Source organism: Rattus rattus, chromosome 6, assembly GCF_011064425.1.
Source record: "Rattus rattus isolate New Zealand chromosome 6, Rrattus_CSIRO_v1, whole genome shotgun sequence".
Taxonomy (NCBI): Eukaryota; Metazoa; Chordata; class Mammalia; order Rodentia; family Muridae; genus Rattus; species Rattus rattus.
Window position 1 is genome coordinate 105,766,120 of NC_046159.1, and position 14,351 is coordinate 105,780,470.

Genomic DNA, 14,351 nt, shown 5'->3' on the forward strand with positions numbered 1-14,351 from the left:
CATCTTTCAGGGTCCCTCACTGTCTGCTTGAATGGCTCTTCCCCCAACTCTGGATAACTCCACTTAGTATTTAAATTATGCATCACTTCCTTACACACTCTTCCTTGATTGTTCACCTCTCAGGATGGTTAGGGAAGTGTGAAAATGCGTAGGAGAGTCCCCTGACAAAGTTCTCTATTAATGTGGTATAGAACTTGAGCTGCTCATTTTCTATGACAAATCATTTGGGACTTTTAAAGCTTTAAAGCTCAACATAAAAAACCTTACTGCAATGTAATTCGGCTACCATACGATTTCCATATTTGCAGTATAGAGTTCAAGATCATTTAATGTATTCAGAGTTGTACAGCCATCTGCAAAATCTATTTTAGAACATGTTACTCATTCCCAAAAGAAACCCTGAGTCCACATCTTCATTTCCTCACAAGCTCCAAACAACGTAACTGCTACCTCTGAAGAGTCCCTAATTTTTGACATTTCACACAGAGTCACATACACTGTAGCCATTCATGGCCAGCTTCTTCAGTTTAGCCTCATGCTTAGAGGGTCATCATTATGTTTCATATTATGGCCACATAATAGCTATTGTGTGGATTCACATTCATTCATCCATCAGTAAATTAGAAATAACACTGCTATAAAATTTTGGTTAAAATTTTTGAGTGCATGTACTTTGATGTTTCGGGTAGAATCTCTGAGTCATATATCTGATAAAGTCAATTTTTAACTTTTTGAAGAAGGGATAAACTGTTTTTCAAGGCCACTGTACCTTTTATTTTCCCACTAGCACAGATAAGGCTTCTAGTTTCTCTGTATTCTTGTCAATACTTAAAAAATATTTTTATTTTATATATATGGGTATTTGTTGGCACATATGCCTGCATTTTGAGTGTGCATTGCCCATAGAGGTTAGAAGAGGGCAACAGGTCCCTTGGAACTGGAATTACAAATGGTTGTGAGTCACTATGTGGGTGCTGGGAATTGAACCTGGGTCTTTTGAAGAGCAGTCAGTGCTCTGAACTAAAGAGCCAACTCTTTCACATTTTACTCTTTGGCCTGTGCAGGCAGGCGTCTCCCAGTGTGGTTTTGGTTTTCATTTCTCTAATAACCAGTGATGCTGAGCATCTTTTCATGCTCAACATAAACCGTCCACATGGATCTTCATGGCATAGATGTCTCTGACAACATTTTAATAGATTATTTTTTAAAAAAGTTTTTAGACACAAAAAGTTGAAAAAAGTTTCCTAGTAATTTATATTCATTATTCCTACTAACGTCTTATATTAGTATGGCACATTTATCACAAGTAATGAGCCAACATTGAGATACCATCATTAACCGCAACCAGCTTCATCCAGACTTCCTTCATTTTTGTTGTGGGCTCTATTTCAGGACAATCGGGATAGAACAGACATTTAGTTGTTGTGTCTCCTGGCTGACACAGCCAACTTGGTTTGTTTGTTTGGTTTGTTTCTAATGGCGTTTATACTATGGAGGAGTACTGGCCAGGTATTTTATAATTATCCCTGCATAAAAATCTTTCCGATGTCTTTCTTGAGGAAAGACCACAGAGGTAAAGTGCCAATTTCATCACGTGGTATACACTGAGAATGTGTTCATGAATGCTGATGTCGACCTTGATAAACAAGATGCTGCCAATATGGCTTTTTCCATATCATAGTACAGATATTCTGGTTGTATTTCTATTTTCTCTAATCACATCTAAACCTGATACAAATTAAGAGAGACCTGTTTAACTTGAGGCTGGCTCCTGTTTTAGGCAAATTACATAGGAAAGATGGGGGACTATAAGTCAAGGTCCAGGCCTCTGATCAAGTCTATAAGCAGCCAGTTCTCTGTACTGAGCTAATGTAACCCAGGAGCAGCATTTGACACAGAGGCACCTCCAGGATACCTCTTTCCCTGCGTTACTAGTGCTGTTTACTCACTTCTCTGCTGGCACTTTTGCAGCACCCTCATTTCCAGCATATCAACAGGGAGGCAGTCAAGGCCCGTTTCTCAGACACACCTCTTTTCCTCTGTTTGTTCTCCCAGCCAGATCTCACATCTCAGTCTTTCTTCTGGACTCAAACCCCATGTGTGTGCTGATGGTTCTCACGCTCCTCTCTCTAGGCCAGACTCCTACACTCTGAGTTTTTCTCAAGCCCCTCCTCCTGTGCCCATTCATACCCGTAAGGGGCATATCAAACATTGTCTCACACTCAAACTCTTGGTACCTCCATCCCCAAACTCATTTAACTTTGCCCATGGTCTGATTCAGTACATTAAGAACTCTGCTTTGACCAGTGGAAGGGGAAGCCCTGGGTCCTGTTAAGACTGAACCCCCAGTGAACTAGACTGTTGGGGAGAGGGCAGCAATGGGGGGAGGGTTGGGAGGGGAACACCCATAAGGAAGGGGAGGGGGGAGGGGGATGTTTGCCCGGAAACCGGGAAAGGGAATAACACTCGAAATGTATATAAGAAATACTCAAGTTAATAATAATAATAAAAAAAAAGAACTCTGCTTTGAATTGCTCAGAACAAGGTAGTCACCGATTCTCCCTATCGTCTCGACTATTACAATCTAGCCTAAGCTTCTTCTCATTTTCCCCAGTGCTGATTGGTCTGGATCACCACGGTTCACTTGCAGAATGACTGTGGCTGTTTTCTAATGGATCCCCCTGTTTATACGCTGGTCTCCTCCCCAGGCCTATGATTCTCAGAGCAGACAGGAGGGTCAGATTGTGACACATTCTCCCTCCACGTGAGCATTTCCTACTTCCTTTTAATGAAAGTCAGTGTCATGACAATGGCCTTTGAGCTCTCAGCTCCTTTGAATACCTTCATGATCTTACCTCTGCTTCTTGTTCTAGCCACACTCACCCTTCTGCTTTCATCATCAAGCATTCTCCTTCTCTGGGCCTTCATCCTGTGAGTCCCTTTGGTCTTTCTGGTATGGTCTTTTCCTAGCTATACTGAAGGCTTGTTCCCACTCTTCCTATAGATCCCACCCTCTAAATATGATCATCTCATTAAGGACTCTCATGAGCACTGTAATTAAACCCTGAGCTCTTAATTTTCGTTTTTATGCTTAGTTTTTTTTTTAAAACAGCATGTCTGAAAAACTGACATAACTTGCATTTTACCTACTAGTTTGTATTTTGCCTATCAACAATGCAAGTTCCTCAGAACTGACATTCTCACGTCATCTGACATATTTTACATTTTACCTATCTATTAGTTTGTACTTTGCCTTATAACAGTGCAAGTTCCTCCAGGGTAGGACCAAGAGAGAGGACACACTTGCAGAAAAGTGTTCACTGAATAAGGAAGGAATAAGGAAATGTTCTCTTCTCCTTTGTAGAATTGGTCTCCTCAACACTTCTTGTGCTTCAGCTTTCATTTCCTTATGTTTGAAAGGTTTAAAGAAATACAAAATGGGGATGTCTGCGTGTGTGGGGAAGGGGGCCGATGAGCCATAACTGTTAATGAGGAAAACAGGAAGCAAGGCAGTATGGGCAAGATGAACAAAAGAACTGACAGGCTGAGCAGCTACGGCTTTAAAACCAGTTGGATTCTAGTGAGTTCCAGGGCAGCCTACTTTGCATCCCAAGTTTGAGGCCAATGGCGCATAGTGAGACCCTATAAGCAACAACAACAACAAATACAACAACAACAACAACAACAACAGCAACAAAAACCTCCAATCACCCACCACCCAAAAGCAAAGCAACCAAACATACAAAAAACAAGGACAACAACAACAAAAAAACTCCAGTAAAACCTAAACCCAAAGCCAAATAAATATTCTATTCCCTGCAAAAGGAAGGCATGAGAAAGAGAAGAGGAACTGGGAAAAGCCACTCTGGGATATTGTTTTTGAATAAGGGCCTCACGTCATCTACAGAGCCTGGCAGACAATCCTGTCACACAGCTCATTACCTTCTGCTGTGCTCTGTCCTCATACCACATGGAACCCACGGTGGGCTCGGTGACTTACTTCTGTAAATGACCACAGCAGCTCAAGTTTAGAGGAGCTGTGATAGGCGGAACCACAGACACGCACACTTAGAGACCCAAACACTCTCCGGTTAATCTGCTATGGGTTTCTTGGGCAGAGGATCTTTTTGATTCTGAAAATTAAATGGTGGGATAAAGAGTCAAAAATGACAGAAAACTTTAAGTGATCATCACCATGGAGGACAGAGCTCTCAGTGATCCTGGTAATGTTGGGCTGTCTTGATTCTCTGCTTACCTAATCTACCCCAGTAGATATTAAAGTACAGTATATATAAAGAGACAGACAGAATCTCCTGTCGGGCAGGCAAATCAACAGGAAGGAAGCAGAATCATTCCACATCCCTTAATTCTTGAGTACAGAAAGGTGCTATATTTTTGACCCACCAGGAATGCAGCAGCAGTGAAAAAACCTACAATCATAGTACAACTTCTTGTTAAGTCAGTTTTCTGACACATGGCGACTGGTGATTAATTACTTGTTAGAAGATAACATTTCTATAGAGAGTCACTGGAAATACAGATGCGGTTGTCCATGCTTGATTAGACACTGCGTGAGGAATGCCGAGGCACACTGCTGCAGTCTGTTAGCTCTGGCTGTTTTGGTGTTTATTTCACACCGCTTCAAATTTGGTAGAATCGATGGAGACCACTTCAGAAAACTAACTCCTACCTCAAAGAGAAGAGGAAGATAAGGCTATCTTGTCTTATCAAATGCATCCACATGAGAACAACAGCAAATGAGACTGGCAGCCGACGTTACAACTTTGGGTATCTTCTGCTTTGCAACATTGAGAGACTCTCTTGCTTCTTAGGAGTGGATAGAAAACTGACTATATTTGTTGACTAAAACTTTCAGAGCAGATCGCCTAACTGGTCATTTTGCAAACTCTTCATCAGCTTTGGCTTGGCACTCTCTCACCACATCTAGTGATCATGTACTTTGTTCCAAGCACTGAGGAAACAGCGAGAAGCTCCCCAGTTAGTAAAGGAGAGATGGTGTCTGATGCAGGATCTGGAGCACAGAATCCGCCCATGCTATATGTACACACCAGCCTGCATAATCCATTATAGAATAGGGCTAGCATTAGACACACCCTTGCTGGTGGTCACACTCACCTTTCACCCACTCCTTGGATATAATTCAGAAACCCAACTGTGAAAGGCATGAGTGCGTTGCCATTCAATTATGTCCTGCAGAAACCCTTCACTGGAACATCGCCCACTGATGCCAATCTCAGTGCTACCCCGCCAGAGCTTCATGATGCAGACACTGTTTTTTCAGAATGTGTTTGGGCCCCATACTGTCTGCCAAGAACTGTGTTAATTTACTTATTTCAGCTAAATAAAAAAAAATCATTTAAAAAAGGATGATTGAATTTAGGAATTATAGTCCTCAGAGAATTAGTAATGGCTCTTTGTATCCCTCGGGCCTCCATGTTCTTAACTTCCCCTTGTCAATGTTATTATGGATAGACTAATTCAATAATGAGATCATTTCCCATAAGAGCGGCCAAATAAATGCAGCATTCAGTCACACCTGGTTTCCCTAATCTGAACAAGGAAAGCTTTCCACCAAATTTATCATAAAACATGGAATTTAATGAACACACACACACACACACACACACACACACACACACACACACCACTTTACTGCAAACAGTAAAAAAACATGTAGGGGAAGAAAGAGTGGCAGAGAAGCAAGTGGGTAGTGATCCTGTAGATTAGAAAAGTTAAGAAGGAATACATGAGGCCACTTTCCAAGCAAAGACCCCAGCACAAGTGTCCTTATCACAGTCACAGTCAGATCATACTGTGTCATTCTCTTAAATACTCAAAAACTATTTCAACTTTCCCCAAACTTCTAGAGGAATCTAAAAGTCAAATGTAAAGAAACAGACGTAATAAGCAGGAACATTCTGGACTACTAAAAACAAGTGTTTTTCTAGTTAAAAGGGCATTTGGAAATGAAGTTTAAGGTCCAGTTCTAACTTAAGTAACAGAGCACGGGGGAAGGGTGGGAGGACTACATACTGCCACCAGTCTACAGAACAGTTTGAACTGTCCGTAAAGCGCCAATGGTTTGATTATTTATTATACAGTCTGGAAACCAAACAGCGTAAAGCAAACTTAACCCTACCACTTGAAAAAGAGCCTTAAAGGAAGCAGTAAGACTCGAGATGAGCAACCGTGAAAGGAAAAGGGGCAGTGACACTGCTGCCAATGGGAAGAAAATTGGACAGGTTTCAACTGGGTCAATGCAGAAACAGTGTCCAAACAGGCACGTGTAAAGGTAAGCCCAGCACTTGCTTACCAGAGAGAAACAAATGTGAACAACTGACATCCAAAGTGATTAGAAAATAAATTTCTGTAAATTTATACCATGAATTTGTGCACTTATTGAAAGTGAATTTTTCTAGAAGTATTAATGAGTATTTGAAAATATCATGTTTTCAAAGATTATTACTGTATGGCAGAGTGCAGTGAATGTATTTTAAGATACATTAACATAGCTTCAATTTTGTAAAAGGAGAGATCATATGCATATGTATGCTTGAAAAATCAAATACATGCAGCATATGTACAAAGCCAGAAGGTAGACCACATAGCACTCAGTCTCTAGGCTAAAGCATTATCTACTACCTTATGTATCTTGTGAAATGTTGCAAATATTATTCTTTTACTCAGAGGAAAATCACCAATGCTTTATAGCATGAGGAACTTAAGTTTGAGGCCAGTGAGAGCTCAGCAGGTAAAGATAATCGTCAGCAAGACTGGTGACCTGATTCACTCCCAGGATCTATGTGGTGGAAGGAGAGAACCTTAAGTTGTCCTCTGACCTATCTCCATACACTCTACAGCGCACCCTCCCTCACCTTGCTCCTTCCTACCCCTGCCACAAAATACAGAAATATAAAACAAAACAGAACGAAACACAGCTTAGGTTAGACAGTGGGAAAACTACCCTCTCGAGAGATGTTAAACTTTGAATAGGGTTTTATAGCATTGTTATTTTTGTCACTTAAGAATACAGCCTCTGTTTCTTCTTTCTTCCCTTTTTTTCATGTATGTGTCCCGGGAACGCCTGTGAGTGTGCTTGTTTGCACGTGTGTGTGCTCACATGCAGAGGCTGAGGCTGAGGGTCAACCTTCCACCGTCTGTCTCCTACCTCACTCACAGAAGCAGGCCTCCTCGTGAAGCCCAGGCCTGTGGAGTCTTAGTCTCTTCCTCCCAAGGCTGGTCACAGGGGGTCACCAAACCCACCTGCATGGCATCTACACGGATGCTGAGAGTTTGAGCTCTGGTCCTCTTGTTTGCACCACAAGTACTTTAACCAAACTATTTCTCCAGCCATCTTTCTCTCTTTTTAAAGATACTTTTTCTTGCCTTTTTTTTTTTATTTTTCAAAGATAAGCTCATTACAGGCCATAAGCTTTGGGATAAAGAGTCTAGCTCAGTATTCCTTCATACCTTGCAAAGTCCAAGTCTGCCTCCCGAGACATGGTGATGTTGGTCAAATTCTGCTGAAGAACAAAAATGTTTCTACACATTTTCTTGATGCCAGACTCACTGATGCGCCGGAAGTACTGAGCCCCATTAATGAGGATACAGGAGATGAGGTGTCCCAGACCTGAGGGGTCAGCACAGTGTAGTGAGGAGAGAAGAAAAGATATATTAATGGCATCTGGCTTAAACTAATACAAAGGACAACTCTTTCATGCTCTACAGGTTTAAATGACTCAAGAAATCATACATCTCATTTACAATAGCTAATCTTACAATAACTTCAGAATACTTGACAGATTTAGAAGGTGCGAATGAAAAGTTCTAATACAGTCAGCCAAATTTGGTATATTCTCAGCCCAGTCACACTCACCTAAAGCTACCATCCACAGGGCTTCAAGAACAAGCCAGGATGGTACAAGCTATCAACATGCAAAGGAAATCCTACTGTATGTGTAGATATTTGGAGAAAAGAACACATGCACACACACAGTGATCTGTTCTCTTATACACATGAAACACAGGAGGGCACACATTTTGCTCTAAACATGATTGGAAGCCTGCATTTGTAAAATTAGTGAGGCCTTATGAATAATAATGCTAATGTTTAGCTTTCCGTGTATTAGCCACCTTCCAATAACTTGCCAAAATAACAAACAGAAAGGGAAGTGGAGGGACACTTGTTATATGTTCTCCAGGCCTTTTAGGAAACACAGAGTTGTTCCTTTGGCCACACGCATGCAAATCTACAAGAAGAGTGATACTGTAGATACTAAGGGAATGGACACTGAAAGGAATGCCCCAGAAGTGTTTCCATGGCAATGCCTACATGTCTGCAATGTCACCTGGTATGTCATGTGCATTACTGCAAACAAGGAAGTTAAGGGCAGGATTCTTGCTAAGAGAATTAATGTGTGGATCGAGCCCATCAAGTGCTCTAAGAGCAGAGACAGCTTCTTGAACAGGCAAAGAGAAATGATCAGAAGAAAAAGGACAGCAAAGAGAAGGCACTTGGGTTCAACTAAAGCACGGATCTGCTCCACCCAGGGAAGCCTACTTAGTGGTGATTAATGGAAAGGAGTCTGTGCTGCTGTGGGCCATTCCATTTACATTATGGCCTAATGTCCACAAAGAGATAAAGGACTTAGACTGTAAAAAACAAACAACAACAACAACAACAAAAAAAAAAACCACACAAAACCAATAATGCTAATATTTAAACTTCAACATTGTTAAGTTAAAAAAAAACTTAATTGATAAATATGGGCTACTGGCAACAATGCTAATAGATCTCAGCATTGACAATAGGGTGGATGTGTAACAGACAGGAACACGAGTATTTAGGAAAAATAGACTGTGAGTTCACTGTTGATATCCCAGAGATCTTTAGGATTGAGGCCTAATTGAGAGCACTGTGAGATACTGGTCTCTTTATTCACACTCTGGCCACAGGGTCAGCGGCTCTGCCATTAGTGAGCTCCTGGTCTCTGCCATCTGGACTCCTTACCTCTCACACCTCTTGATGATGAACAGTAAAATAAACCTGTCTCTTCATAGTTTGGTTATTTTAGGTACTGGATTATAGAGAAAAGGTTTGTGGTAAAATTCAGCAAGAAGAACTATTTGACTGGCACCATATTTTTTTAAAAATTTGAAGCAAATTTCTGTAGGGAATACTGCCTCCCACAGCACTGATGGAGGCGGCTGATAGAGGGCACTGAAGCAGCTGCCCTCAGTTACTGCAGAGCAAGGCGTCTGATCACTTCAGCGAGCAATGCATTCTGTGAAAGAAACCTCCCTACCAAGGACTAGGCAACCAGACAAAGGTTCTTTCAAGTTCCTTGCTCCCTGTCTGTGTAGGTATGAGCCTTTTCCTTTTCTCTCCTTCCTTTAAACAAGCTCCTCTCAAGCTAATTTGTGGCCTACTCTGCACATGTCCCCAAATCTCTGTGGCATACATGTCAAGGCAGGTAGAGGATAGACAGCAGCGTTATCTTGGATAAAAATCTCCCTATCAGCCGCAAGCGAATGGCAGTCAGAAGCTAGGTGCAGCAGTTCTAATCCAAGCACCTAGCAAGCGACTTCCTCTAACAAGTACTAGTAAACATTTTAACACAGACATCGTGAACACCTTTCCCTTCTTCCCTCCTAGGCTCCTGGACACAGTGGTAAGCTCTGACCTTCAAAGATGTACTGGAACTTGTGTTGCTGTAGGCTGGCGCTCATGGCCTCTTCCATGGCACTGATGTCTTTGTTGAGCTTGACCACTAAAGGGTCATAATCCATGCTTTCCACATTGGCAACAATGGCATAGTTCCCCTCCTTCGCCAGAGGGATGAGATAGTGGAAACAATGAACTCTGAAAGAGAAAGAAAGGTCATGGATCTGCCTGGGAAAGAGCACCAAAATATTTGAAGCAGTCGTGGTCTTTTTACCTATGCTTCCCGCTGGTCTTTTCTTGACCAAAGTGCCATCTTAGTTATACGGTTGAGTGATCTGAAGCAGGCAAGCGTCTATGAGGTTTGCACATTTAATACATATACTCTTGGTAAGAAATAGACAACTTCTGAAATTCCTTTCAATGCCAAGATTGTGTGTACAGTTAGGAGGGAGATGGGGCAGCTTTTAAAAGATGTTGTTATGAAGACATTGAGAGACTGAGTTTCCATCCTTGATGCTCTGTCACCATAGGAGACCGACCACTGGTTTTGTTTCCCAGTTTTGATACTTATTAGCTGATTGACTTTAGGCAAGATAGTGGAATCTTTCTACGCCTCAGTTTCCCATGAAAAGGGTATAATCACAACTTCGGCCTCTAAGAGCCCATGTGAAGTAAAGCATATAAATTGGAGTCTGGTGTGAAGAAAGCACACAGTAAGAATTGACAAGTGTCACTAGTTTTACATTAACCATTGCTAGTTTATTATGTGAAGGAGCCACTACTGAACATGTATAAATTTGCTAGGAACTATGCTAGTATCTGGAACTGTAAGACAGTTTGCAGCATTAAAGACTCCATAACTTAATGGGGTAGAATGACAATATAAATGCCTAAAAAATGGTCTGAAGAGAAGGCTCAGTGGCTAAGAGTAGTTGTGGCTCCTATAGAGGTCCTGGGCACCTACATGATGACAGTTTACAGCACCTACGTGATGGCTCACAACCATCCATAACTACAGTTCTTCATCTTAAACTTGTCTGGATTTGGAATCGCCTAGGAGATACACCTCTAGGTACAACTTTGAGGTTATTTTCAGAGACATTTAGTGAGAAGGAAAGAATATATTTGGTACCATTTCATGTATAGGTGTTCCAGGCTGAATAAAAAGGGAAACGGAAGGAAGCCACTGGGTACCAGTAGCCATCCCTCTCACAGTGTTTCGTGGCTGCAGATGCAGTGTGATTAGCCACCGTGCCTTCCTGTCCCGACAGGCTGTATCCCTTCAAACTGTGAGCTGAAAGAATCAAATTTCCCCTTTAAGTTGCTCCTAGCTTTATGTAAATATAAATTTTCATTTCTCTTGACTAATTACTTAGAAGTAGGCTTTGCTGAGTCAGAGGCTAAGGGTACCTCTAGTTTTGGAAGAAACACACCATGTGTTAGTGAGCTTTATTATGTTGTTCTCCTGCTCACAACATTCTGGTTGGTCTGAATCTTAGCCAGCACCGTGTGCCAGTTAAAAAGTATTTGTTTTTGGTCATGGAGATGCAGTATAGTATCTCACAGTGGTTTCCCCCAAATTTTTCTAAACAGTAACAGTGTTTGGCTTTTTCATGTTGTGAACTGGAACATGTTTTGGCTCCCCTGACCAGCCAGCAAGATTCAAGGATTAACCTTTCTTTACCCTTTTGCCCCAAAGCTGGGATTAGGTACTCAGAGCCATATCTGACATTTTATGTTACATGGGTTCTAGGGATTCAAACTCAGGTTGCCATGCTTGTACAAGTGCTCTTACCACAGAGCACTCTGTCCAGTCTCAAGCAATATCCTTAGAATTTTCCATATGAGGAAATACAAATATAAATGACTATAGTTAAATTTCACTGATTTCAGATTATCCTCACAGCTGTTAATTAATAAGTAATGTCACCAACAAAAAGCCCAATCTGACATTCCTGAGTTAATTGGCCAAGAGAATAGTTTTGATCAAGATGCAGCTAAAGGCTCTGGTCACAGCCCCTCTACAGTGTGATCTTCCTGATGTAATTAATGAGAAATGACCCACCTGGGAGTAGGCATCTTGATTAGAGCAATTAATTGCTACCTTGCAGAAATTAAAATGAAGTAGCATTGGTTGAAATACAAGCATCTATGCTCAAGTATCTTTAAACTAGGCTTAAAGTTACGGTAGCCTAGCCACACTCGATAGGAAGTACATGCTAAAGGGCATGAAGGTGAACATGGGACAATGGCTCTGAGTAGAAGTGAGAGGCCTGTTTTGCTCCATGCAGATCACGAGAGAGAGGTGTGACATGAGCTTAGGGACATGGGCTGTAGAATGTCATCCTAAGCTTTAGAGGCCGCCTAAGTCATGAAGATTTTATGCCGGAATGTTTAGGGATCCTTAAGAGAACTTTACGGGTTAATTAAAAATTTTAAAAAAATCAAGTGTGTTACTCCATATGTACAAAACTGCTGGTGCCTGAAGCAGATGTGAAGAATTTTTAGTTGCTGATATGGGTGCTGGGAACTGAACCTGGGTCCTCTGTGCTGACTATTGATTAAGCCATTTCTCCATCCCAAGGGAACTTTAAGCAGTAAAATGATAAGATCAGATACTAGCTTTGACACAAAGAAGAAGTAGCCTGCTGACAGAACTCAGAGACAAATCAAAGAAGAGATGAGCCAGAAGAGTCCGACACACTGCAGGTGAATCTTCACGATGATATTCTACAGCCGAGGGCAGAGAGGAAAGATGGCCACTGCTTAGTGTATCTTCCTTTTCCAAAAATGATCAGAAAAAAGTGTCACTAGAGGATATCAAATTCAAGTACAGTTTTATTTTTCTCTGGGCTCCAGTGTGCTGGTGCTGACCTTCGCCTGACCTTGGCATTAGGGTTTTCTGCAAACGCCGCTGATTGCACAGCAGGATGGCTGATTTTCACAAAGTGCACACTCAGGATCCGACCGTGACAGGCAGTTGCTGTTGAACCTACTTAGAGCCCTCCTGATGGTAAGGGAAATCAGCTGATAAAGGTGACATTCTTCGCACTGTGGACTCAAATGGCAACTTAATTTTCTTTTTCTAAAGTTCAAATATGAAAAAAAAACCCTCTCAACAACTTTTAGTGGCCTCACCATGACTTTCTTCTTTTGGGGGGTGTTGTCATTTGCCTTCTGCCTCAAACTGTGGAGAGATACTGCTTGGTGGTTAAATGTGACCTACAATGACATGAGTAAAATGTCAAATGTTCTTTGGATGGGTTCTTCAACATGGAACCTGAAGGACTTGAGAACTTTCTTTTCTCTTTTGCTTTGAACTTAAACAGCGTTAAACAATTATATGGGCTATGAATACAAAGATATTTTTGGGAATAAGATAAAGTTTGGCATTTGAAGTTGTTCTGGATTTTTGCTGGCATAATCTGTTAATATATTTCACATGACTTTCATTTTTAATTTGGTTCTTACTGCCATGTTTTCATGGCTACAAGTGCTAGAGAGAGTATCACTTTTCATTACACCAGCTCCTGGCAGGGTCTCAATTATAATTCTCTTTCATAACAGGATGGGGATAAAATAAGCATTACTTAAATATCAGAATTAGGATAAGGTTGGTTACATACCCTCTGTGGTGGCTTTAATGAGTACTGTCTCACACAGGCTCATGTATTTGAATACAAGGTTCCAAGGTTGTAGTACTGTTTGGAGAGGTTATAGAACCTCTAAGGGGTGGAGCCCTGCTGGAGGAAGTCAGTTACTGGGTTGGGCTTTGAGCGCCTCTCCCCTAGTTGTTCAGTTTCCTGTGTGTTGCTGAAATGTGATCTCTCTGCTTCCTGTTCCATGCCTTATCTGCTATGATAGACTAGAACTGTAAGCTAAAATGAACTCTTTCTTCCCTAAGTTGCTTTGGTCACAACACTTTATTGCAGTGACAGAGAAGTGATTAATACGCTCTCTATACTGGCAGATGCGTGTGGTTGAATTACAAGTGGACTATCATGTAAAATTGCAGTTTATAAGACAACTCATTTCCTTTCAAGAATGCAGTCTTGTTTATGAAAATAAGAGTTTATTTTTATGAAGAAATTTTACAGGCATCACAACTGTTCAATTCCTGGGGCCATTTATAACAATGAACAAGACACGCCGGAGGAGTGAGCGGTCTCCTCTCTAGCCCTGCACTCTCGGTTCATACAATGTGATGATTAGCACATCTGTTTTGTGTACTTTTCATCCTCACCAATGCTCCCCTCCCTCACTGGCAATGTTAGAGGAGAGTGTCAGCAGTCATTGCCTTAGCCGTATGTGCAGAAGTCGCTTAGTTCTGTGAACCACACCCAGCAAAAGTAAGGACGGAATGGAGACTCATTCACAGAAAACAAATGAAATGTTGGAACCGGGCTATAACAAGAAATAAAATTTAGAAAAACTATGTCTAGTATTCTCAGAGCAAAGGAAAAATAATTCTGTATCTAGAGCACTAAAATTCGGGCTGAAATTATCCTTTCCCACTTATGAAGATGACAAGACACACTTGGCATTGTAAGAACAGTACTGGAAAGAAGCACACACAATAGAAGGGACAGGACAGAGGTTAAGGACTTCAAAGATCTTCCTCAGACGTGCTGAAAACATCCCGTCTGGAATTAGCTACACACAAGTC

At 41.4% G+C, this 14,351-nt stretch overlaps 1 protein-coding gene across 1 annotated transcript in view; it reads right to left on the minus strand.

The window, feature by feature from the left end:
- Exoc4 (exocyst complex component 4) overlaps positions 1-14,351 on the minus strand; it is a 725,423-nt gene that overhangs the window by 42,839 nt on the left and 668,233 nt on the right. The window contains exons 16-17 of the mRNA XM_032906792.1: positions 9,705-9,883; positions 7,492-7,651 (exon numbers count right to left, since the gene is read on the minus strand). Coding sequence (XP_032762683.1) covers positions 7,492-7,651; positions 9,705-9,883 — 339 coding nt within the window. The remainder of the gene's footprint in view (positions 1-7,491; positions 7,652-9,704; positions 9,884-14,351) is intronic.